Source organism: Equus przewalskii, chromosome 11 (genome assembly GCF_037783145.1).
Source record: "Equus przewalskii isolate Varuska chromosome 11, EquPr2, whole genome shotgun sequence".
Lineage (NCBI taxonomy): Eukaryota > Metazoa > Chordata > Mammalia > Perissodactyla > Equidae > Equus > Equus przewalskii.
The window spans coordinates 27,953,984-27,975,903 of NC_091841.1; the positions used below are offsets into that span (position 1 = coordinate 27,953,984).

Genomic DNA, 21,920 nt, shown 5'->3' on the forward strand with positions numbered 1-21,920 from the left:
CCCCTGCCCCAAGGGTCCTTCTAGCACCAGGAGAGTAAGATGAGTGGGCTCGTTTTCTCCTAGGGACCAGTAGGCAAGTAACAAACAAGAGGCTCAAGAAGGGCAGGCTCCGCCATGGCGTGGAGGACACGCGGGCTTTCCACTCTGCCAGGGCCCCGAGCCCGTCAGAGGCCGCCCCGCGCCCGGCGGAGCCCACCGCGACCTCCCTGACCCCTAGCAGGGCGAGCCCGGGGAGCGGCCTGGAGGTAACCGGACAAGAGAGGGGCGGCGGGAGGGCGGGGACGCGGCCGAGGGGTCCTCACCCCGGGCCCCCTTTCCTCTCGCAGGACGCGCTGTGGCTGCAGGAGGTCTCCAATCTGTCCGAGTGGCTGAGTCCCGACCCTGGGCCCTAAGCCGGGCCCTCTCCCTGCGCGTCCACGCCGACCCGCCGGCGCCGCGCGCCGTCTCCAGTTCAATAAAGCTGCTTCGCGCGCCCCGTGTCTGTGTCAGTGTCAGGGGCGGGGCGGGGCAGGTCCGGGAGCCCGCGCCGCCGGATGACGTCACCCGCACTTCCGGCAGGCGCGGGCCCACCGGCGGCGAGATAACGTCACTGGTGCGCGCCGCGGGTCCGGGCGCGATGGCGGCGCTGGGCGGGGATGGGCTGCGCCTGCTGTCGGTGTCCCGGCCGGAGCGGCAGCCGGAGTCAGCAGCTCTGGGCGGCCCAGGCCCCGGGCTCTGCTGCTGGGTGTCCGTGTTCTCATGTCTCAGCCTCGCCTGTTCCTACGTGGGCAGCCTCTACGTCTGGAAGAGCGAGCTGCCCAGGTGCGGAGACTGCGCGCGCGGCCGGGACCCGCGCCTCCGGGAGGCGGGGCTGCGGGCGGAGCCTGCGCAAGCCGGGGGCGGGGCCGCGCTGTCAGGAGGCGGCTGTGGGCCCCCCGAACTTACTGCTCCTTCCGCAGGGACCACCCTGCCGTCATTAAGCGACGCTTCACCAGTGTCCTGGTGGTGTCCAGTCTCTCGCCCCTCTGCGTGCTACTCTGGAGGGAACTCACGGGCATCCAGGTGCGGAGGAGGCGGGGCAGAGGGCAGCTGGGGAGAGATCTTGGGACTCTTTAGGGGAGGGAGCAAGACTGATGCCCCCTTTCCTGTGGCTCAGCCAGGCACATCCCTGCTCACCCTGATGGGCTTCAGGCTAGAGGGCATTTTCCCAGCAGCACTGTTGCCCCTGCTGCTGACCATGGTGAGTACTCCTGCTTTGTGTTTCTTCCTCTTTCTTTGTTATTAGCATGACGCTCTTTTCCGTGGCCTTTTTGTGTTATTCTGATTGTGTCTAGCTTTTGACTGATGGGAGACAGGAATTGTGATATGGCTATCGTCCGTCGGGTATGCATGGGTGGGAAAACCTGGCTGAGAACAGGAAGCTTGAAGTCTCATGATACCTTGTCTGAGCAAGGGCAGTGGATTATGGTTTAAGCCTTTACTTTGATCGCTCCTGTTTTTCTGTCCTCAGATCCTTTTCCTGGGCCCACTGATGCAGCTTTCTATGGATTGCCCCTGTGACCTGACAGACGGGTTGAAGGTTGTTTTAGGTGAGTCCTCAGGGCTAAGGGAAAGAGTAGGCATGGGCGGTCCAGGACAATGGGGAAAGGGAGTCAGTGGGCTCATGGTGGAACCTGGCCATGAGGCGTGAGCCGTTCTGTGTTTCCCTATCAGCAAAATGAGAACATATAGCAGGTGGCCTTTAAGAGTTAGTTCCTGATGTCCAAGGAGCCCTCTGGGGACCACCAAGCAGTATTTGGTGTGGACTAGAGAGTACTATCCCCTGCCTCCCCTAACTTTGGCTTCCCCCAAACCAGAACTGGTCTTGGGCAAATTTTGATATTTCCAGAGTTTACTACCAGGATATCCTGCCTCAGCTACTAATGCCTACCCTTTCTAATGTCTTTTGAGACATTGTTTTATGCTGGATCTGATAATCAAAGTCGACCCTTAACTGTTCTCAGGAGTGTTGGTGCCTAACCTGAGTTTGGCCAGGAGAAGGTTATGGGAGAGGGACCCCTGAGACCTCTAGGATCTCTTTGTTCACTAACTGGTCACTCACTGCTTGTCCTGAATCCCCTCCCTAGCCCCTCGCTCCTGGGCCCGCTGCCTCACAGACATGCGTTGGCTGCGAAACCAAGTCATCGCCCCCCTGACAGAGGAGCTGGTGTTCCGGGCCTGCATGCTGCCCATGTTAGCACCATGCACGGGCCTGGGCCCTGCTGTTTTCACCTGCCCACTCTTCTTTGGAGTTGGTGAGTCTGTCCGACCTGATCCTGTTGAGATGTTCCCAGCATGAGAGCGGAGAATGGGGCTTGGGGCAAGGGTCGGACCTATAGAGCAGACCAGGACCAGGAGGAATGTGACACGGTTCTTGCCTTCCTCCCAGCCCATTTTCACCACATTTTTGAGCAGCTTCGTTTTCGCCAGAGCAGTGTGGGGAGCATCTTCTTGTCTGCAGGTGAGTCCTAGAGAGCTTGCCTGGGGCAATCCTGGGTTAGGGTGTGCGAGGGTATCCCTGATAGCTAGGAAGAGGAGGAAGAATTGGGAACAGAGGGCTATAGTATTTGAGGGACTGCTGACCATGGGAGTTGGGGTGCAGAGGACAGCCGTAGGTGCTGGAGCAGGCAGCCACTGCCCCCAGGGGGAAGGGGATGTCTCTGGCTGATGGGTGTGCAGTGCTGGGGCAGGAAGAGCGTACAGGTGTGGTCACTCGCGGCCTCCCCGTCTCCAGCGTTCCAGTTCTCCTACACAGCTGTCTTCGGTGCCTACACTGCTTTCCTCTTCATCCGCACAGGTTGGTCCTCAGTCTCTCATGGGTTCCCGGGGGCTCAGGGGCCCACAGGAGTGGGAGGGAGAATGGGAATACTGTGTTTGTTCTAGGAGCAACAAGTGTCTTCTACCACGCCCTTGAGACAGGTCTGAGCCAGGGCCCTCAACCCGGTGAGGTCTGAGAGGCGGACGGAAGCAGAGGCTGTGGTGTGTGGGTGGGTGGAGCACTGATCTCCGGTTCCAGGAGCTGAGGGTCATTAGCCCTGGAAGGGCTGGGGAGGTGGTGGGACTGCCCCATGAGCTACTCTGTCTCCCCTCCCCAGGACACCTGATTGGGCCGGTTCTCTGCCACTCCTTCTGCAATTACATGGGCTTCCCTGCCGTTTGTGCGGCCCTGGAACATCCGCAGAGGCGGCCCCTGCTGGCAGGCTATGCCCTGGGTGTGGGACTCTTCCTGCTTCTGCTCCAGCCCCTCACGGACCCCAAGCTCTACGGCAGCCTTCCCCTTTGTGTGCTTTTGGAGCGGGCAGGGGACTCAGAGGCTCCCCTGTGCTCCTGACCCACGCTCCTGTACACACTCCTATGAACTCTCACGGGCTCCCCAGCCCCTCCCCAGCAAGGGGTGCTGCAGGGGAGGAGCTGGCTTGGGTCCCCGAGATCTCAGGAATTTTTGTAGGGGATTGAAGCCAGAGCTAGTTGAATCCCAGGGACCAAGAGAAAGGAACAGATATCCAAAGTGTATGGTCCCTCTCAAAAGGGGGTTGAGCAGCAGCGGGGAGTGAGGGGACAAGGGGCAGGTCCCAGGAGCCGTGCACTCCCTTCCTCACTTTGGATCGCTGCTTCTCTGAGTTCCTCTGGACCCTCTGCCTCTGCAAAGCTGCTCGGGGGTGGAATTTACAAAACCCCTCCCCGTAACTTCCCAGGGTTTTCTCATTGTCTTTTTGCATCAGGACTTTGTATTGGGATATTAAAGAGATTTAACTTGGGTAACATGGCCTTGGACCTTTGGGAATCAGTCTATTTGGGGTCTTGGGACTGCCCACCACCTGTCCCAGCTAGCTTGACTCTGGGCAGGTCAGCCTGGTAGGCACAATCCCCTGGAATGGGGAAAGGATGGGGGTGTCTGGCTGCCTTGTCAGTAGCATCTTCCTTCCTGAGCCAGGCCCCAAGTCCTAGCACAGGTGGGCCTGGCACTGCAGGTACCAGGTGTGGGCCCAGCTCATCCCCAGGCCTCTGCCTTGGCTACCAGGGTCGGGGAGTGGGACCCAGGGCCCCGACTACAGTGATGGAGCCTCCAGCCTGTGTCCTCTGAGAGGGTGGAGGGTCCGCTGTGGGGGCCCCATCAGGACCTCACCAGTGTCTACCAGCCTCACATTACACATGAAGAAAAAGGTCCAACTAGAAAAGGAACCAGCTCAAAGTCACCTGGGAGGAGACGTTTCTCTGGGTCTCTCCACTTCAGACATCTGCCTCTGTGCTGCTTGTCTGGTCCCCGGAAGAACCAGAACCAAGGCCGCAGCCCTGCTGAGCGGCAGCACAGCTCCAGGCTCGTTCTTGGAACCTGCTGGTGTTCTACGTGCTCTTCTTTTTGGTTTTAGAACGTGTTTCATGTTCTCATTCCCATGAGACCACTTTTTTTTAATCTTAAAAGAATATTATTCCTTCGGGTCACATTCCAAACTCAGGGAAGTTGTTCTGAGTCCCCTTCCCTGAGGCTGGTGGTTGAAGGAAAGGAAACTGATGTGCCAGTCACTTCCCATGGCACCCCAGGTTGGCTGTGACTAAACTACATTCACCTGGATCTAAAAGGCATCATCACACACACCTACCTTGCTGGAGAACTTTCCTCTCCCCCAGCCTGTGTAGCAGCTGGCGAGGGGGGGAAGCCTGGGCCCCGGCCTGTTTTAGAGGGTACATTTGGGATCCTAGAGGCCAAAGAGGAGGCGGCCAAGGCCCACCCCAAAGATTAGGTTGTGGTACCCCGAGAGCACTGGGCTGGCAGGGTGCTGGGGCTGTACTTCCTGCCTGGTCTCCCAGGGTCCAGGGATCTGGACTCTGCCCCTCCCCTTCTTTGTGTTCCTGCTCAGGAATTGCCTTTCACCTCAGTCACCATCCTCACCTTCCCCATGGGGTGGGGAGCAGCAGTGCAGTGATGCAGACAAGGTTGCTGTCCCACCTTGCAGGTGAGGGAACTGCACCTGAGGATTACGATTCTCTGGAGGGCTGGTTGTGGGGGATGGGCAGGATTAGATCCTAGGACTCTCAGTCCCGTGCTCCTAACCTTCCAGCAAATTCCTCACACCCAGAGGTTCTCACACCTGAGAGTCTCTCTCACCTCCCAGAAGGTGGCGCCTCTTTGCATCCAGTCCTGAACTGTGGGAGGCTGGCCCTAGATTTAGAAAGTAAAGCCGTGCGGTGGGGAAGCAAGTCCCCTAACCGCCTGGGTTTGAGCCGTCTCTGCCTCTCCTGGATGGGTTAGCTAACCTTGCTGTGACTTCATTTCTGTGTCCACGAAACGGGTGAAGGTCGACTCCCTGAGTTAGTGTGTGAGTGCTTAGCACAGCACCCCTCCCCACCAAGCAAGCTCCCTGTAACAACTAGCTAATCCTGTTTAGGGTGTGTATACAATAGGCACTCTGTAGTGGCTTAAACCAAGGCCACTATTGTCATCCTCACACCTTCCAAGGAGGAAGATAAGCTGATGTGCCCCTGTGGGAGTCCAAGAGTCAGCCCTGCCTGTCTGCCCAGCGGCACTGGGGCGGGGGCTGCACAGGACCCAGCGTGGAGGGCAGGAGAAAGCCAGTTTTATTGAGCATCGTTCTCAGGACCTGGGGCTTACGTCTCCCCCACAGGAGGTAGGACCCCTAAACCTGCTCCCCCGCGTGCTCAGCCCACCTGTGATGTGCCACCACCTATGCAGTCTCCAGCAAGGGGAGGACCCTTGTTTGGCAAGAGATGAATGCGTGAGCAACTGTCCACCAGCAGGGAAAGGACAGCTGGCTGGAGGAAGGGAATGGGCCACTGCAGGCAGTGTCTCCTGCCACAAGCCGCTGAGGACAGGAGCTCCGGGGCCAGGCCTTCCTGCCCCCCGCACTGGCTGACCTGGGCCTGCCCTGGCAGCGCAACGTCTGTTGAAGGCTTGGGGTGGGGCTGCCAGTCTGGGGCAAGATCACTCAATCTCCAGGATGAGGTCGTCACCTTCCAGTGTCATGTCTGTGGTCACATGGACCTTGCGGACAGTGCCCTCCATGGGCGAGGTCACCACAGTCTCCATCTTCATGGCGCTGAGCACACACAGGGGCTGGCCCTTGGCCACCTTGGCCCCTGCCGCCACCTTGATGTCTATCACCTTCCCAGGCATGGGTGCTCCAATCTGACCCTTCACATCCTTCAGGGCCTTGGGGTGGAAGTGCATCTCCTGCAGACAGGGCAGAGGGCACATGAGACACCAGGCTCTGTCCATCCCCACCGCCTGCCTGGCCCAGGGGAGCTGTACCTTCATGGCCTGAGTGTCCTTGACCAGAATGCACCGCAGCTGTCCATTGAGCTCAAAGAAGACCTGCCTCTGGCCGGCCCTGTTCAAGTCACTTATGGCCAAGGCTTTGATGTGCAGCGTCTTACCCCGCTCCAGCTCCACCTGCAGGGAGGGCGTGGAGGCTCAGGGTGGGGCGGGGCGAGTGGGGAGGGATCAGCCCCCTGACCCAGTCACAGGCAAGCCCCCACCCTGGGTCTCAGCTTCTCACTCATAAAGGCCTAGCTCCCTGGTCTGTCAAGGGTACTTTGCGCACCCACACCTCATGAGTCCAGGTGACAGCCGAGCTAAAGCTGGAGCTTTAGCTGTGCCAGGGTCCTCGGGGATGGCCGGGGCAGGGGTGCGGGGGTGGAGTGTAGACAGGTGTCAGAGCCACTGACCTCAAACTCCTCTGCAATTTTGGGTCCCTGCAGGAAGAGGCGGGTATTGAGGCTATCCAGGGGGCCAAAGGTGGCAGTGAAATCCTTGAAGTGGGCAAAGACATCAGGGTATATGGCTGCCGAGAGCACGTCCTCTGGGGTCACCTCCTCCCCGTGCCGCTCTGTCAGCTCCTTCTCCAGCGCCTGCAGATCCAGGGGAGGGAGGGAGGCTCCGGGCCGTCCCTCCACCCTTGGCAGGTCCTTTAGAACCTGGGGAACAAAGCTGTGGGTCAGGCCCGATTCCTGCACCAGCCCTCACCCTCACATCGTGCTGGGCCTTCCCTACCTTAGAGCGAAGGGGCTCCGGGAACCCCCCGTGCGGGATGCCAATGTAGCCCTGCAGGAACTCCACCACGGAGCGGGGGAAGGACAGCTCCTCTGCCTGGGCTTCGGCCTCCGCCCGGCTCAGCCCGTTCTGCACCATGAACTGGGCCAGGTCCCCCACGATCTTGGAGGAGGGTGTCACCTGAGGAGAAGGGCCCTCGGATTAGGGTGCCAGGCACCTTATGGAGGCCCAGAGGCAAGGGGAAGAGCACTGGGCCTGGCTCACCTTGATGAGGTCACCCAGCATCTGGTTGGCCTCCACGTAGGCCTTCTTGACCTCCTTGAACTTGGAGCCAAGCCCCATGCTGTGTGCCTGAAAGTGCAGGTTGGTGTACTGGCCCCCTGGGATCTCGTTCTCATATACGTCCGAGTTGCCAGACTTCATGGTGGCCGTGCAGTCAAAGGCCGCATACAGTCCCCGGGCCCCCTCCCAGTACTCACTGTAGTCAAACACGCGCTCCAGGGGCACCCCTGCAGGGAGGCCGGGGGTGGGAAGGCTTGGAGATGTGCTGAGCTCCCGGGTGCTCCTCCCAGGACCCCGGGCCAGCTTGGATCCCAGCTCAGATGTGGGTGATGGAAGGCAAGGCGAGGCAAGAGCATCTGGATGCTAAGATATACCAGACTCCACGGGGGGGCTGCAGCTTTGAGAGGGGAATGGCCGTGGGCTGCTGCTGTTCCTACCTGTGTCCAGGGGAGTCCCTCGGGTACAGGCCACCAGGGCCCCCATGCTAGGCTGTGAAGTCATCCCAGACATGGCGTCAGATGCCACATCCACCACATCGGCTCCAGCCTGGGCAGAGGCCAGCATGGCTGCCACGCCTGCCCCTGACGTGTCGTGGGTGTGGATGTGCAGTGGGAGGTCAGGGAAGCGGTCCCGGAGGGAGCTGACCAGCATGGTGCAGGCCAGTGGCTTCAGCAACCCTGCCATGTCCTGAAGGAAGAGGGGAGGATAATGAGAAAGACGGTAAGGAGGGGACATGGTGGGGAGGCAAAGAGGGAGAAGTGGGCAAGGGGGAGACTCCCGGGGGTGGGCGGGCCCAGGCACCTTGATGCACAGGATGTGGGTGCCAGCTCGCACCAGCTCTTCAGCCAAATCCATGTAATACTGCAGCGAGTATTTGGTACGACTGGGGTCGGCCACGTCACCCGTGTAGGAGATGGCGGCCTCCACCACGCCACCAGCGCTGCCTGCCGCCTCCATGCCCAGCAGCAGGTTGGGCAGGTAGTTGAGGGAGTCAAAGACCCGGAAGACGTCCATGCCGTTCTCCTTGGCCACCTCACAGAACCTGAGAGGGCAGGAGAGCCTGAGAGTTAGCCCCATCCTACGCCCCCCCCAACACATCCTTCTCTGGCTTCTGGCCTACCTGCGGGCCCTGGGGAATGAGGTGGGAGAGTCTAGCCTGGCAGGGGCACAGCACCCACAGAGCCAGTGTCGGGGAAACCACCGTGCGGACGAGGCCTTCTCCAGGGCAGCCTGGGCTGGGCAGCATTGCCCCAGAGCATCCAGCACAGAGCAGAGCTGTCCAACACTAGTCACGTGCGGTGCAGCTTGGTCTGCCCAGGTCAGAGAGGTCAGCTGGGGACCCTTTGCTTTCCAAAGGAGTGGCAGGCCGAGGGACAAAGAGCACTGGACAAGGAGTCCTGAGGCCTGGGTTCTAGCCCGAGCTCTCCACCACATGGCCTGGGACAAGTCACCTGCCCTCTCGGGGCCTCCACTGCCCCATGACCTAGAACCCTTTCTAGTTCCTGAACTATAATTCTGCACTTAGCAGCCCCCCTAGGGTGCAGCCACTGAGAGACTTGGTTTTGAGCCAGGTGGAGGGCAGAGGCCACTGCAGTGTGGCCCAGTGCCCACCTGGGCACGCCGTGCACTGTCTGCTCACCACCCCCAGGCTCACTTGAAAACCACATTGTCGGGATAGTTGGTGTAGCCCACGGCATTGGCCCCCCGCAGAAGCATCTGGAACGGGATGTTGGGGATGAGCTCGCGGAGCTCCTGCAGCCGCCTCCAAGGGCACTCATACAGGAAACGCATCGCAACGTCAAACGTGGCTCCTGCACAGGGACCGAGAGGCCTAGGTCAGCCCCACATGTCCCAGAAACCCCACCACGCCCTGCAGCTCTGCAGCCTGAGCCTCGGGCCCAAACACCTGGCCCTGATCATCTTCAGGGTCTCGAGTTCCCACCCCAACCCCTGCAGACTTTTTCCTTCGCTGATCTCTCAGGACAGCTCAGGCTCACTGTGTGCTCTGCACCCCCTCTCGCAGCCTCCCCCCTGCCCCCCCCCCGCAAATGCTCTGTGCTAAAATTAACCAACAGGCTGGTGTCTCGTCTCCGGCCCTGAGCTGCCTGGGTCTCTGTGATCTCATGCCCAGCACCAGGCCTGGCCAGAGTGGGCACCAGTCACTGCTGAACAAATGAACACTGTGCCTTGTTCGGTTATCACTGGTTCCATCAATGTTAACATCTCCAGCCTCTCCTAGAGAGTCCCCAGGGGCCTGGCTACACCATGGGTACCAGATTCCTTCCAGGTGCTGCCCCACATTCCAGCCCTCCTCCAGCCTACCTCCCCAGTTCTCTATGCTGAAGAGGTTGCTGAAATTGTGGGCAACATAGGGGGCGATCTTTTTGAGATCATGGGTTCGCACACGAGTGGCCAGCAGTGACTGGTGGGCATCCCTGAAGGTCGTGTCCATCAGCAGCAGCCCCTGGTGGTTCCGCACTGCTCGAGCAAAGCCCTCGGGCCCCTCCCGAAGCAGGATGTCTCTGAAACCAGCCGGGGGTGGGCCTAGGGCAGACCAGGGCATTAGCACCCATCCTGCAGGTGGCAGCCTCCTCTGTCTCCCCCCAAGTTGGCAGAATGAATCTCACTTACCTATGGGCACCGCAGGGACAATGGGGTCCGTAGGGCTGGGGCTGGCCTTGACGGGGATCGGGGTGGTCGGGCCATTCACCATGACATGTCCTGGGGAGACAGTGGGCGTCAGGTCAGGGCAGGCTGGGCAGAGTCTGAGTTGAGGGCAGGAGTGAGAGTAGGTGGGCTCGGGGGTGGAGGGATTCCTCCAAGAATCCCGGTCCTCCAGCTGGCCCCTGTCCTCTCCAAAGCCAGGGCCTCCTGGGTCCAGGCAGTGGGGACCTATTGAGGGCCACATGGATGGAAAAGGTGGGGGGGGGGGTGTTCTCTAAGATCCGGAGCAAGGAAGGTGGGGGTGGGGGAGAGTGAAGCAAGGGAGGAGGGTGCAGGACCAGACTGAGGGCAGGGGGCACTAGGAAGCGGTGTGGGCAGGGGGCCAAAGCGAGGCATCTGGGAGGGGAGAGAAGGGCATTCTCGGGGCCGGACCGAGGTAGTGCAGCAGCTTCTGGGCCCGGTTCTGTGCGGGCCGCAGCTGGAATAGCTCCGGGTTCTCGTCGATGAACTGGGTGTCCACGGTGCCTGCCAGGAACTGCTGGTTGTTGAGCACATTCTGCAGGAAGGGGATGTTGGTCTGCAGGACAGAGGCGGGTGGGAGCGTGGATCAGGAAAGCGGCTGAAGGTGTCACCCTGGGCCAGCATAGCTTCCCAGGTTCCCCAGGATTCCGTGCTGAGGTTCAAGGCCTCGCGTGGAGTGGCATTTCCCCATCTCCTCACAACCCCCTGGCAGAGTCCCCTAAGCTGTCAGGGGGCTGAGCCTGCTTCCTCCCTCCTTGCTCACCTAAGGCATGTGCTGAATCCCACCTCCTCTTTCCTCAGGGACCTGGGAGCACGTCCTCCCCTCCACACAGCCGAGCAAGTGGATTAGGCCTCTCCCACAGCACCGTGGCGCAAACCAGCCACGCTTCCGCCCTTCCAGCCACGATTCTTGAGAGGCCCCTGCCTTCAACTCCCCCCAACCCCTACACACTCAACAGGCGGCCACACTGATCGTCTCACCAAATATTCTCACACGATGTTCTCCTGTCACTAAATTCAGCGGGCGCTGTCCCACCCTCTCGCAAACAGCTCCTACTGGGACGTTCTCTCCCTGGGCTGGGCTTCCAAGACATCATGCTCTCCTCCTCCTCCCTAGTTCCCACTGGGGCCTCCTCTCCCGGCTGCAGGATGGCATCCTCAGGGCTGTCACTGGGCCTCACCTCACACAGCACACTCTCCCTGGGGCCCCTCGTCCCAGGCCTCCAGCTTGAGCCAAGACCCGACAGTGGAAATGCCTCCTGCGCACCTCTCCTGCGCGTCCTTCACACAAGCTCATCACGTCCAAAACTGGCTTCCCTCCCCCAGGCTGCCTCTGCCTTCTGGTGGGCTTCCCTGTCTACCCAGTTACCAACCCTACACTCCATCACCGTCACCAGCTACCCCCCCGTGTCACTGGTCCAGCCAGATGATCCATTCTACAGTGGCCATCTCTAGATCTGACCTCTTGTCTCCAGGCCACGCCTCCTGCCAGGCTTCCTCATCACAGCCACTTCTAGCCACGCCACACACCTCCACACCTCTGCACCTGCCTGGAAGCTCTTCCTGGAAGTCGGAACTCAAAGACCCCCTTTGTCCTCCCCACCCGCCCTCACAGCAGAGCCACGCGCTCCCTTTCTAGGGGGCCTCCGTGGGATCAGCGGTTGCTCAGCTCCTCCCTTGGTCTCATCATCTTTTGCTTGTCTGCATTCCTCACGCAGCTGGGAGCATCTTGAGGGCAGCAGGGGTGCTGTCTGAGGTCCCTGGGTCCGCCTGCTTTGTGCACAAGGACCCTCAGTTCTGCTGATTAAACGCTGGATGACAGCATGGAGCTGGGGCAGGGCAGTCCAGCCCAGAGGCCGCATGGGGCCTCGGAGCCAGCGCTGAGAGATGCCCCATGACTGCAAGGCCACGAGGACAGAATTTCAGACTGTGCGCGCCTGTCCCTTCAGAAAAGGTATCTCCGTTTGTCACCCATTCATGATCCCTGCTGGCACCTTCAATAGGGACTCCAGGTGCAGCATGAGCTGCTCTGAGAGATGCTACCTGTCCCCCTAGGGCTCCTCCTGCCTGGAGGCCAAGATGGGAAGAGTGTCTCCCCCACCAGCGTCCCATAGGCGGCCACTGCAGAGTGAGACCCAGTCAATGTGGCCTCTTGCCTGTCTGGTGTGACAGGTCTGCCTGTCTGTCCTGAGTCTGATCCCTGTCCCTCCTAAAGAGATGGGGACATTTCACCTGGGCCAAGGCATGGCACCTGAAAAGAGAAGCACAGCGAAACCACGTAAAGAACCTAGAGCCGCATAGGGGTGAGAGGATCCTCTGAGGTCTCCTCTGTCCCATCCTGCGTTTCTCTTTTGTAGACCCCTCTCCCTCCGTAATTCTGGAGGGTCTGTCATCTCCTCTGTACTGTAACCCCAACTCCCAGCACAGGGCTGCGTGTAACAGATGCTAGTAAACGTGTGTGTAGAGTGAACGAAGACATTTTTGATGACGAGAAGAGCAACACAGAAGGATCTCATGCCACTGAGCAACACACTCAACCAGAGCTAGGATCCAGCGCCTTCATTTCACAGAGGCGAGAGCTGGGGCCCCGGAGCAGCAATGCTAAGAATGGCTGTGGGCTCCCAGTGGCCAAGCCCCTCATGGCTGCATCACTTCTTCTCTCGCCCCTATCAAGTCCCTAAGTACACACAGTAGCCCTTGGCCCAGATGAGGAAATTGTTTCAGTGGTTAAATAACTTGCCCCGGGCTGCCTACCGTATCAGGCAGGATTAGAATTCCGGCTCTTCCCCTGAGCTCCTACTGCACCCAGCCCCTAGGAATCAGGTCTGGAGGGAAGGGAAGGGGGCAGGGGAGGACCCAGGCAGCCTAAGGACTAGGAGACACCAGGGGCAGGTGGTGACTTTTCCTGTCTGCCAACCCCGTGGCCCACTGCGAAGGAACAGGTGCGCGACCTGGTTCCGAGCCCACAGCGCTGCCACCCAGCTCCGGCTCTCGGAGGCAAGAAGCTGGGAACTCACACCGGGGCCCCTTTCTCAGCCGAGCCGAGCTCGTGTCCGTGTCCCCGACTCCTTCCAGGGAAATGGCCCGGCAGAGGCAGAGAGGAGTGGGAGTAGCCGCCGCCCGGCGAGGACCACTGACGCACAGCTTCAAACAGCGTGCCACCGCCGGCCTGCTGGGAAACGCGCGCAGACCAATCGGGCCCGAGGCAGAGACCGGCGGGCGGGCGGGGAGCCTGGAAGTGGGAGGGAGGGGCAGGCAGCGGGGCGGGGCACGGCGCCAGCCCGGAGGCCGAGCCCTCTCGGCCCCACCCACGGCAGCCTGCCGGGGGCGTCGCCCCAGTCCGCCCCAGTCCCCTCCAGGGCCCCGTGCCTGTTGGGGACCATCCACGTGACTCGGTGATGCAGAACGGTTGTGACCTTCAGCGTGTGTCTGTGAACGTGAGGGTCCCAGCAACAGTGCGGGTTTGCGCCCAGCCCCGCCTGTGGGTGCGGGGACGTGTGGGTGTGTGGGCATGTGTGGGTGTGTTGGGGAGGGTGCCCAGCGACATGTGACAAAGACTCCCGTCTCCGGGAGATGGTGAAGGGGCCCGCGAGCTGGCGCTTTGTCTGGCTGTCTGCAGAGTGACGGTTCGCGCAGCGGCGGCGGCGGCGGCGGCGCCCGTGCGGTGCAGGATGCCGGGGCGCCAGGGCGGCCGGGGGCGCGCGCGCCTGTGCCAGGGTGAGTGCGCTGCGGCAGCACTGGGGGGCCGCACGGCGGGCCCGCGCCAGCCAGGGCCTTGGGCGTGACCAGGAGCCACCCGTGGGCGCTGCAGTGGCCGCGTGTCCCCGTGACCTCGGGAGCCGGCCCGGGCCGGGGTGGATCCCCGCGCGCCCCTCCCCGTCCGCCCTCCACGTGCGTGTCCGCGGAGCGCGTGCTCGCTGGCGCGCACCCGCCTGCTTGTCGCCGCCGTCGCCGCCACCGCGAGCTGCGCCGGGAAAAGGTGCCGGGAACGAGTGAGTCGGGGCCGCGGGCCCGAGCGCCATGGGCCGGAGGGTACGCGGCGGGCGGCCGGTCTGCCCCGGGCCTCGCCCCCGCGGGAGAGCCGCCTGGAGTCGGCGAGGGCCGGCCGGGCCCACGGGGAGGCCGGCCCGCGCCCCCTGAGCTACAGACACCAGGTGAGGGGGCCGCGGGGTACTGCGCGGAGGCTGGCCAGGGAGGGGCGAAGGGCCACAGAGTTGGGGGGGTGCCCTTCCTGGCGGGGGAGGGGATGGCGCGAAGGGAGGTGCTGGCGATTCCTGGAGACGCCAGGGAAAGGAAGTTCCAGGACCCTCCCTGCTCTTGTGGCCACCTCTGCTTCCTGCCTCATGCCTTACCTTGTCCCCAGAGCCTGGACTCCCCCTAACTGCTTAGGAAATGTGATCTTTACTCAGGGGGGCCTGTCCCTGCAAGCCCCAGCCTTCCCTCAACCCTGGGGGACCCCTGCGGCCTCTGACCCTGACCCCCTCCAGGCCAGGCTCTGGAAGCTGGGCCCTGGGCACAGTGAGCCTGCACCAGCCCCACCTGTGCCTGGGCTGTGGCCCTTCCCCACAGGGCGCTCGCCATGGCCCCACCGCTCCTGCTGCTGCTGCTGGCCAGCGGAGCGGCCGCCTGCCCACTGCCCTGCGTCTGCCAGAACCTGTCCGAGTCGCTCAGCACCCTCTGTGCCCACCGAGGCCTGCTGTTTGTGCCGCCGAACGTGGACCGGCGCACGGTGGAGCTGCGGCTGGCCGACAACTTCATCCAGGCTTTGGGGCCGCCAGACTTCCGCAACATGACAGGGCTGGTGGACCTGACACTGTCCCGAAATGCCATCACCCGCATCGGGGCCCGCGCCTTTGGGGACCTGGAGAGCCTGCGCTCCCTGCACCTGGATGGCAATCGGCTGGTGGAGCTGGGCACCAGCAGTCTGCGGGGGCCCGTCAACCTGCAGCACCTCATCCTCAGCGGCAACCAGCTGGGCCGGATCGCGCCAGGCGCCTTCGACGACTTCCTGGACAGCCTGGAGGACCTGGACCTGTCCTACAACAACCTGCGGCAGGTGCCCTGGGCTGGCATCGGTGCCATGCCTGCCCTGCACACCCTCAACCTGGACCACAACCTCATCGACGCACTGCCCCCGGGCGCCTTTGCCCAACTCGGCCAGCTCTCCCGCCTTGACCTCACCTCCAACCGCCTGGCCACACTGGCGCCTGACCCGCTCTTCTCCCGGGGGCGCGACGCCGAGGCCTCGCCCGCCCCCCTGGTGCTGAGCTTCAGCGGGAACCCCCTGCACTGCAACTGCGAGCTGCTCTGGCTGCGGCGGCTGGCCCGGCCCGACGACCTGGAGACGTGCGCCTCCCCGCCAGGCCTGGCTGGCCGCTACTTCTGGGCAGTGCCCGAGGGCGAGTTCTCCTGTGAGCCGCCCCTCATCGCCCGCCACACGCAGCGTCTCTGGGTGCTGGAGGGCCAGCGGGCCACACTGCGGTGCCGGGCCCTCGGTGACCCTGCACCCACCATGCACTGGGTGGGCCCTGATGACCGGCTGGTGGGCAACTCCTCCCGAGCCAGGGCTTTCCCCAACGGGACCTTGGAGATTGGGGTGACAGGCTCTGGAGATGCAGGGGGCTACACCTGCATTGCCACCAACCCTGCTGGCGAGGCCACAGCCCACGTGGAGCTACGGGTGCTGGCCTTGCCCCACGGCGGGAATGGCAGCGCTGATGGGGGCCGCCCGGGGCCCTCGGACATTGCTGCCTCAGCCCGCACTGCTGCCGAGGGAGAGGGGACACTAGAGTCTGAGCCAGCCGTACAGGTGACAGAGGTGACCGCCACCTCAGGGCTGGTGAGCTGGGGGCCGGGGCGGCCAGAAGACCCCGTGTGGATGTTCCAAATCCAGTACAACAGCAGCGAGGACGAGACCCTCATCTACCGGTGAGGGCGCAAGGGCAGCCCCGCGGCCCCCGCTCCAGCACTCCAGGCGCTTCCGCACGCCCCTCCTCAGCCTCGGAGCCGCCTGGGGGCGCTGGGGCTGCAGGGGGAGAGGAGGTGGGAGGTGCTGGGAGGAGGCGGGCGGGCCCCACCAGGGCCGGGGTGTGGCTGAGCAAGCACAGGGGCTGGGTCCACACGTGTCCGCAGATTCTGCCCCTGGCGATGTGATCCTCACTGCCTCTTCGGCTTGTCCTGGGCCTGTGTCCACACACACACCTGTCTGGCCCCTTGCACTGTCTCCAGTGCCACACACGCATGCCTGTCTTGGTTTTTCTGCCTGCTTGAGTGAACAAGGCCCATGCGGTCCTAGGGGAGGGAGTGTTCAGAGCTGGGATCTGGGAGCATGCTGAGGGCAGTGGGGGTGGCCTGTGAAGGGGGCTTCGAGGCTGTGTGAGGGTGGGGGCCGGGGCCTGGACCCAGTGCCCAGGTTCTCACCGCCTGCCCTTGCCCGCAGGATCGTCCCAGCCTCCAGCCACCACTTCCTGCTGAAGCACCTGGTCCCTGGTGCCGACTATGACCTCTGCCTGCTGGCCCTGTCACCCGCCACTGGGCCTTCCGACCTCACAGCCACCAGGCTGCTGGGCTGTGCCCACTTCTCCACACTGCCAGCCACGCCCCTGTGCCATGCCCTGCAGGCCCATGTGCTGGGCGGGACCCTGACTGTGGCTGTGGGGGGTGTGCTGGTGGCTGCCTTACTGGTCTTCACTGTGGCCTTGCTGGTTCGGGGCCGGGGGGCCGGGAACGGCCGCCTCCCTCTCAAACTCAGCCACGTCCAATCCCAGACCAATGGAGGCCCCAGCCCCACGCCCAAGACCCACCCGCCGAGGAGCCCCCCGCCTCGCCCCCAGCGCAGCTGCTCCCTGGACCTGGGAGACACAGGCGGGTGCTACGGTTATGCCAGGCGCCTTGGAGGGGCCTGGGCCCGACGGAGCCACTCTGTGCATGGGGGGCTGCTCGGGGCAGGATGCCGGGGGGTGGGGGGCAGTGCGGAGAGGCTGGAAGAGAGTGTGGTATGATGAGAAGGGAGCCGGCCCAGGGCAGAGGGCGCAGAGCAGGCAGCCGCCTGGCCTGGGTGGGTCAGCACTGCCTGGGAGTCCCTCCGGGCTGGTTTTACCCTTGGTACCTCAGGCCCCCTTTATGCTTGGCAGGACAGGGGGCCCTTTCCCTGGTTCTGGCCTCCAGACGGGCATAAGGGGTCAGGTCCCTCTGACAGGTGCTCACAGCCACCAAGGTAGGGGCTGCAGCCACCAAGTGGGAGTCTTGTTTTTCTTTATAATAAAATTGTTGGGGACACCTCAGTGCTAGTCTCTGGTCTCGTCCTGCTAGGCTCCCTGAGAAGGGAGAGGGGGACATGTGGGCTGGTGGAGGCACACACAGGACGGGGCCAGGGCTGGTACCGTCAGCCCCGTGGAGGCGGCCCGTGCAGCCTGGGTGCCCTCGGCCCCCTCCTCTGTCCGACAGCCGAGCGCTTGGGTCTGGGGCCTTTTGACCTGGGCGAGCCCAGGCCCAGCCCCAGGAGGACTGTGTCCACTGGGCGCCAAGGCCTCTATGCTCTGTGCCAGTGTCTCTGAGAGCAGAGAATGCCCTTCCTGGCAGGACGGGGCCTGGCGTGATGTCCTCATGGTGGCCTGGACATTAGAGCACACAGGGCGACAAGAGCAGGGGGAGACGGCATTGCCCATCAGGGAAAGGGGCCTGGGCTGGCGACATCCTTCTTAGCACAGCTCAGGAGGAAAGTCCCTGTGGCTCCCCATGCTGACAACCCTCTTCATCTCCCTGGGATTTGTAAAATCTCCCCACAGGACTAGAAAACGGCTTGGAATCCCACTGCCCTGCTATCAGCCCAGGACCTCCTGGAAGGTTCCAGTCAGTGCTGCAGGCCCTGGTGAGCTCCCAGCTCCCCAGCTGCTCCACTGGCACCCCCGGGGCTTGGCTCTGGGCTTCTTGGGAAAGACTGAGTCGAACCTCCCTCACTGGGCACTGGAGGGGTGCCTGCACGGCCACTGCCCTGCTCTAGTCTCCACCCCGAGGAGCCACAGGCCACGGGTGGCATGCCCTGCTCTGCTTCCTCTGGACTCAAGTCCCTGCCAGCCTCCGGCCCCAGGCCCCGGTTCTGCCAGCCTTCAGAACACTCACTGCTCCTGGGCATCAGCTGGATTGTCTTCAGTGCCCTGAACACAAACCCTCACAGGCCTGTATGGCTCCTGCTCTGTGCGAGGTGCACCAGGTGCTTCAAGAACATGCCAGTGCCTGGACCCCACTGTGCAGGCCGGGTGCCGACCCCCCAGGGCCTGTAATGGTGCCTGGGCCACAGCGCATGTGCCGAGGGGCAGGTGGGTGTTCCCGTGGAAGGCCCGCCGTGGTTCAGTGGGGCAGCCCGGTGAGAGCTGGCATAGTAAGGTGTGTATGCACACGTGTGCAGGCCAAGCTCACACACTTGTGGGTTTGCACAGCATTGACACACATGTGCCTGCCCTCCCAGCCCCAGAACACATACCTGGATGTGGCCCAAGAAAGATCCTGGTTTAAATAAATGAAACAAGGTCCTCAATGGAGAAGAGCAGGAGAGCCTGAGCCCGCCAGGGGCCTCGGAGAGAGGGCAGAGCAGGCACAGGGCTGAGGGGCGGGGGGAGGGCGGGGCGGGGGGCGAGGAGCTGCAGGGGGGCAAGGGCAGGGTTGGTGGGAGGCCCCAGGCGAGGCAGGAGCCAATGGCCTAGTGTGCGCGCACATTTGGGGAGGTCATTGGTACCCCCAGGAACCAAAAACATGTGTCCTGCTGCTGGCTTCCCACCATCCTCCTTGCGGCCCCCATGGCCCTGTCTCCCTCCTCCACCTTCAGGGCTCTAGGGCAGTGGGTACTCGTGAGCCCGCCAGGCTGTAGGACAGGTGGACGTCCCAGGGCCCAGGGGCACCCACAGCAGCCAGCCAGGGTCACCAACAAGGACAACACAGAGCAACAGGGGAGGGCAGGCGAGGGGTGGGGTAGCTAGGCCCCCTACTGGGGTCACGGTCGCACTGGCCACCCAGGCCTGGAAGCAGCCCCAGGACACAATGCCAGAAAACCAAGCCCCTGCGGCAAGAAGCAGCCTGAGCACACGATGTCATGACGGTCCCTGCACACATGCAGGAAACGGCCCCTGGCCAGGAGCCCCAAGGCTCCTCCAGGAAGAACGCAGACCCCCAGACCCTGGCAAACAGGTGTTCCCTCTGAGCGGGGCTGAGGGCCTGAGGAACATGGCCACCCAGCACAGGTCCCGCGGGCTTACTCCCTCCCTCCCTGCCACAAGCTCTGTCGAGAGGCTTCTGTGCCCACTGGGGCACCTACCAGGACACAGGGCAGGGCCCTGTCAGCCAGGTGCTGAGAGAACAGCACTGCCACCCACCCCAACCCCACCAGCTGAGCCTGGACCACAGGCAGGCCTGGCAGCAGCTGAAAGGAGGATAAAGCGACCAGAGGGCCATCAGCCAGCCCCTCGCAGCCCCCGTATGCAGCGGGCAGGGGAAGGTGGCCTCTGAGATGGGCGACTATCCTTTGGGAACTCCCAGAAGAGGATGGGGGGTCTGCCTGGGGCCACCCCTCAAGGCAGAGCCCTGCCCTCCCGCTCTCCTCGCCCTGCAGTGTCTGACGGCGGCGTCTGCCTCGGGGAGGCCCACAGACACAGCAGCGCTGGCCTCAAAGACAAGGCAGTATGTGGCTGTGAGCTCATCTCCAGCTACAGACCCGGGGGACGTGGCCCAACCAAGAGGCCAACGGGCACTTTGGTCCTCGCCTGGCAGCCAGGCTGCGAGCCCCCGAAGGTGGACCCCTGGCCTCCCCGGCCGTCGGCTCAGCATCCCGGTGCAGCCTCCTTCTTGGCTGGCCCTGAAGCTGCCAACCTTCAGCACCTACCAGGCCTGGTGGGGCCGTGAGGGCCGGTGGGGTCTGCCTTTATGCAATGTCACCTCCATGTGGGCCTGCCCTCTCACCCAGCTGTCCCCATTTTCCTGGAATGAAGAACTACCCGGAGAGCTTGTTCAGAACACGGGCTCCAGGACCCCCACCCAAACCTCCGGGGCCAGAATTTCCAGAAGGAAGGCCTGGTGGAACGTGGATTGAACACACGCTCCAGGGGACCTCACCCGAGGGGCAGGACGCAGTACAGGGCTCCCCCGAGCAAGACCCTCGACTCTGGCCAAGGGCCGACTCCAGGAGGCTGCGGGCCTGGCAGCAGCAGCGGCCGAGAGCAGCAGGCGCATCGGCACGCAGCAAAGGGGCAGGAGCGCAGCGGGACGGGCAGGACCGGCAGGCAGGCACGGCCTGCGGCCTCACCTTCACCCCTCGCACGCGGAACTCGGCCAGGGCTCTGCTCATCTTGGTGGCAGCCGTGGGGTGGTCCTTGCCGTGGGCGATGACTTTGACCAGCAGGGAGTCATAGTGCGGGGAGATGACGGCGCCCTGGAAGGCGGAGGCGTTATCCAGGCGGATGCCCATGCCCTCTCCGCTCCGGAACACCTGCGGGCAGAGGGGCACCGAGTCAGGAACCGCTCGGAAGCCAAGTCAAGCGCCGGCCCCCAGCAGGCTGGACACAGGCGGGCCTGGCAGGTGCTGAGGGCTGAGCACAAGGGCGCCCACAGGCTCACCCAACTCTGGCTTGTGAAGTTCTGCTTAACTTCTGCTAGCAAACCCAGGGGCACACCGCCTTCTCTAAGAGCCACAGAGTCACTGCTTCCTCCTCCCCGAGCAGAGCTGGCAGGGGCAGGACACGGGACGGGGAGGATATGCCCTGCCAGCCCCACCCTCAGTGCTGAAGAGCCCAGCAGAGCACAGAGAGGGGCCCTGGGCGGGCAGGAGCCAGCCCTGCACCTCTGTCCCCAGGGCCAGATCCCAGCGACCTTCCACTGCCTGCCTGCCCGGCCCGCCTGCCTTTCAGATTCATTCATTTGTTCACTCGTTCATTCTGCAGCGTGTGCCCACCATGTGCAGGCACTGAGGACAGAGCAGCTAAAACAGAGTCCCTGCTGGCAGGGGGCTCCCGGCCTGCCGGGCAAGGGGACAAATGAGGAAATGCAGACCGGTGACAGGGACGCGAGCACGGGAGCAAGGCGAGGAGACGAGGCAGGTCAAGGGGGTTTTGTTTTTAGTGTGTACAGTGATGGGGCGGCCTCAGTGTCCCCCCATTGCCGCCTTCTTCAAAAAGGGAAAATGGGGGGAAGAGGGAGACAAGGCCAAGAAGGGACGGGCGAGCAGCTAGGAAATACTCGGACAAGGGAGGGGGCCGGCTGTGAGGAGAGACGCAGGAAGCCGGGGTGCCCGTGCCCACACGCCTGCCTGCCCACAGAGGGCAGCAGCGGGGAGCATGACCGTCAGAGAGACCCTCTTGGGGACGGACTAGGAGAGGCTGCGGGGGACAGAGGTTCAGGGTCTCTGGGGGCAACTAGCACACACATGTACATCGTGATGGGCACAGGAGGGGGGTGAGCCCCAGCAGGGGAGCCTGCCCCCGGGGCGGGGGACCCCTGTGAGGCACAGGTGAGGGGATGGGGAGCAGGAGGGACAGCCCAGGGGCTTGGGACACCCATTGCACCATGTTTCCGCTTCTGAGGGACACAGGCCTGTGTTCAATAAAAAGGAACTTAATAAAATATTTAAGGGCGAGCACTCAGCTGTGAGCAGGAACTGTCGGCTAAAAATACCCTGTGGTCACCCAGGCTCGGCGGAGCCGGGCGTGCAAGTGGAGGTGGAGGTGGAAGCAGTGGCGGCGGCGGGTCGCAGGGCTGCCCCTTCGGCTGAGGGCAAGGAGTCAGGGGCCAGCCCGCTGCACAGCACTCCAGCCTTGGGGCTGGCTCCCACCTACAACCTGGATCCTTCCAGAAACAGAATCCTGGCAGCAGCTCTCTGCCTCAAGCCAACCAGTTCTAGGCGACTTTCAGGATCCAGACAGCTCCCCTTCCCTCCCGATGT

General features: G+C 63.0%; 3 protein-coding genes and 1 long non-coding RNA gene across 33 annotated transcripts in view; 2 read left to right on the forward strand and 2 right to left on the reverse strand.

Moving 5' to 3' along the window:
• The window catches only part of LOC139074381 (uncharacterized), a 31,182-nt gene extending 30,743 nt beyond the window's left edge, over positions 1–439 (reverse strand). For 2 of the 3 annotated variants that reach the window (XR_011523941.1, XR_011523940.1), the window contains exon 1: positions 303–439. This is a non-coding gene — a long non-coding RNA (uncharacterized lncRNA). The remainder of the gene's footprint in view (positions 1–302) is intronic. The other variant, XR_011523942.1, reaches the window with a different exon arrangement.
• The window catches only part of RCE1 (Ras converting CAAX endopeptidase 1), an 83,967-nt gene extending 80,187 nt beyond the window's left edge, over positions 1–3,780 (forward strand). The window contains exons 15-22 of one of the 3 annotated variants that reach the window (XM_070564313.1): positions 327–801; positions 939–1,041; positions 1,136–1,219; positions 1,490–1,568; positions 2,106–2,273; positions 2,408–2,479; positions 2,753–2,815; positions 3,114–3,780. In XM_070564313.1, coding sequence (XP_070420414.1) covers positions 327–801; positions 939–1,041; positions 1,136–1,219; positions 1,490–1,568; positions 2,106–2,273; positions 2,408–2,479; positions 2,753–2,815; positions 3,114–3,349 — 1,280 coding nt within the window. In that variant the 3' untranslated portion in view covers positions 3,350–3,780. Of the gene's footprint in view, positions 1–326; positions 802–938; positions 1,042–1,135; positions 1,220–1,489; positions 1,569–2,105; positions 2,274–2,407; positions 2,480–2,752; positions 2,816–3,113 lie in introns of those variants that run through there. The other 2 variants (XM_070564316.1, XM_070564314.1) reach the window with 2 other exon arrangements.
• A 1,794-nt stretch (positions 3,781–5,574) lies between these two features.
• Positions 5,575–21,920, reverse strand: part of PC (pyruvate carboxylase) — a 90,453-nt gene continuing 74,107 nt past the window's right edge. For all 26 annotated transcript variants that reach the window (XM_070564284.1, XM_070564297.1, XM_070564295.1 and 23 more), the window contains 12 exons: positions 20,289–20,471; positions 10,406–10,550; positions 9,941–10,030; positions 9,632–9,853; positions 8,964–9,120; positions 8,111–8,351; positions 7,747–7,996; positions 7,292–7,536; positions 7,028–7,207; positions 6,703–6,951; positions 6,287–6,427; positions 5,575–6,208 (listed from right to left, as the gene is read on the reverse strand). In XM_070564284.1, the coding sequence (XP_070420385.1) occupies positions 5,960–6,208; positions 6,287–6,427; positions 6,703–6,951; positions 7,028–7,207; positions 7,292–7,536; positions 7,747–7,996; positions 8,111–8,351; positions 8,964–9,120; positions 9,632–9,853; positions 9,941–10,030; positions 10,406–10,550; positions 20,289–20,471 (2,352 nt within the window). In that variant the 3' untranslated portion in view covers positions 5,575–5,959. The remainder of the gene's footprint in view (positions 6,209–6,286; positions 6,428–6,702; positions 6,952–7,027; positions 7,208–7,291; positions 7,537–7,746; positions 7,997–8,110; positions 8,352–8,963; positions 9,121–9,631; positions 9,854–9,940; positions 10,031–10,405; positions 10,551–20,288; positions 20,472–21,920) is intronic.
• LRFN4 (leucine rich repeat and fibronectin type III domain containing 4) lies at positions 14,009–17,277 on the forward strand. The gene is made up of 3 exons (XM_008533584.2): positions 14,009–14,148; positions 14,564–15,922; positions 16,434–17,277. The coding sequence occupies exons 2-3, from the start codon at positions 14,574–14,576 to the stop codon at positions 16,993–16,995; spliced, it is 1,911 nt and encodes a 636-aa protein (XP_008531806.1). The 5' UTR covers positions 14,009–14,148; positions 14,564–14,573; the 3' UTR covers positions 16,996–17,277.

What these genes read in the sequence shown, in the direction of transcription:
- LRFN4 (XM_008533584.2), top strand. Translation starts at nt 14,574, where the DNA reads ATGGCCCCACCGCTCCTGCTGCTGCTGCTGGCCAGCGGAGCGGCCGCC. An exon ending in GACGAGACCCTCATCTACCG is followed by an intron (nt 15,923 to 16,433) that starts GTGAGGGCGCAA and finishes CCTTGCCCGCAG; the next exon opens with GATCGTCCCAGCCTCCAGCC.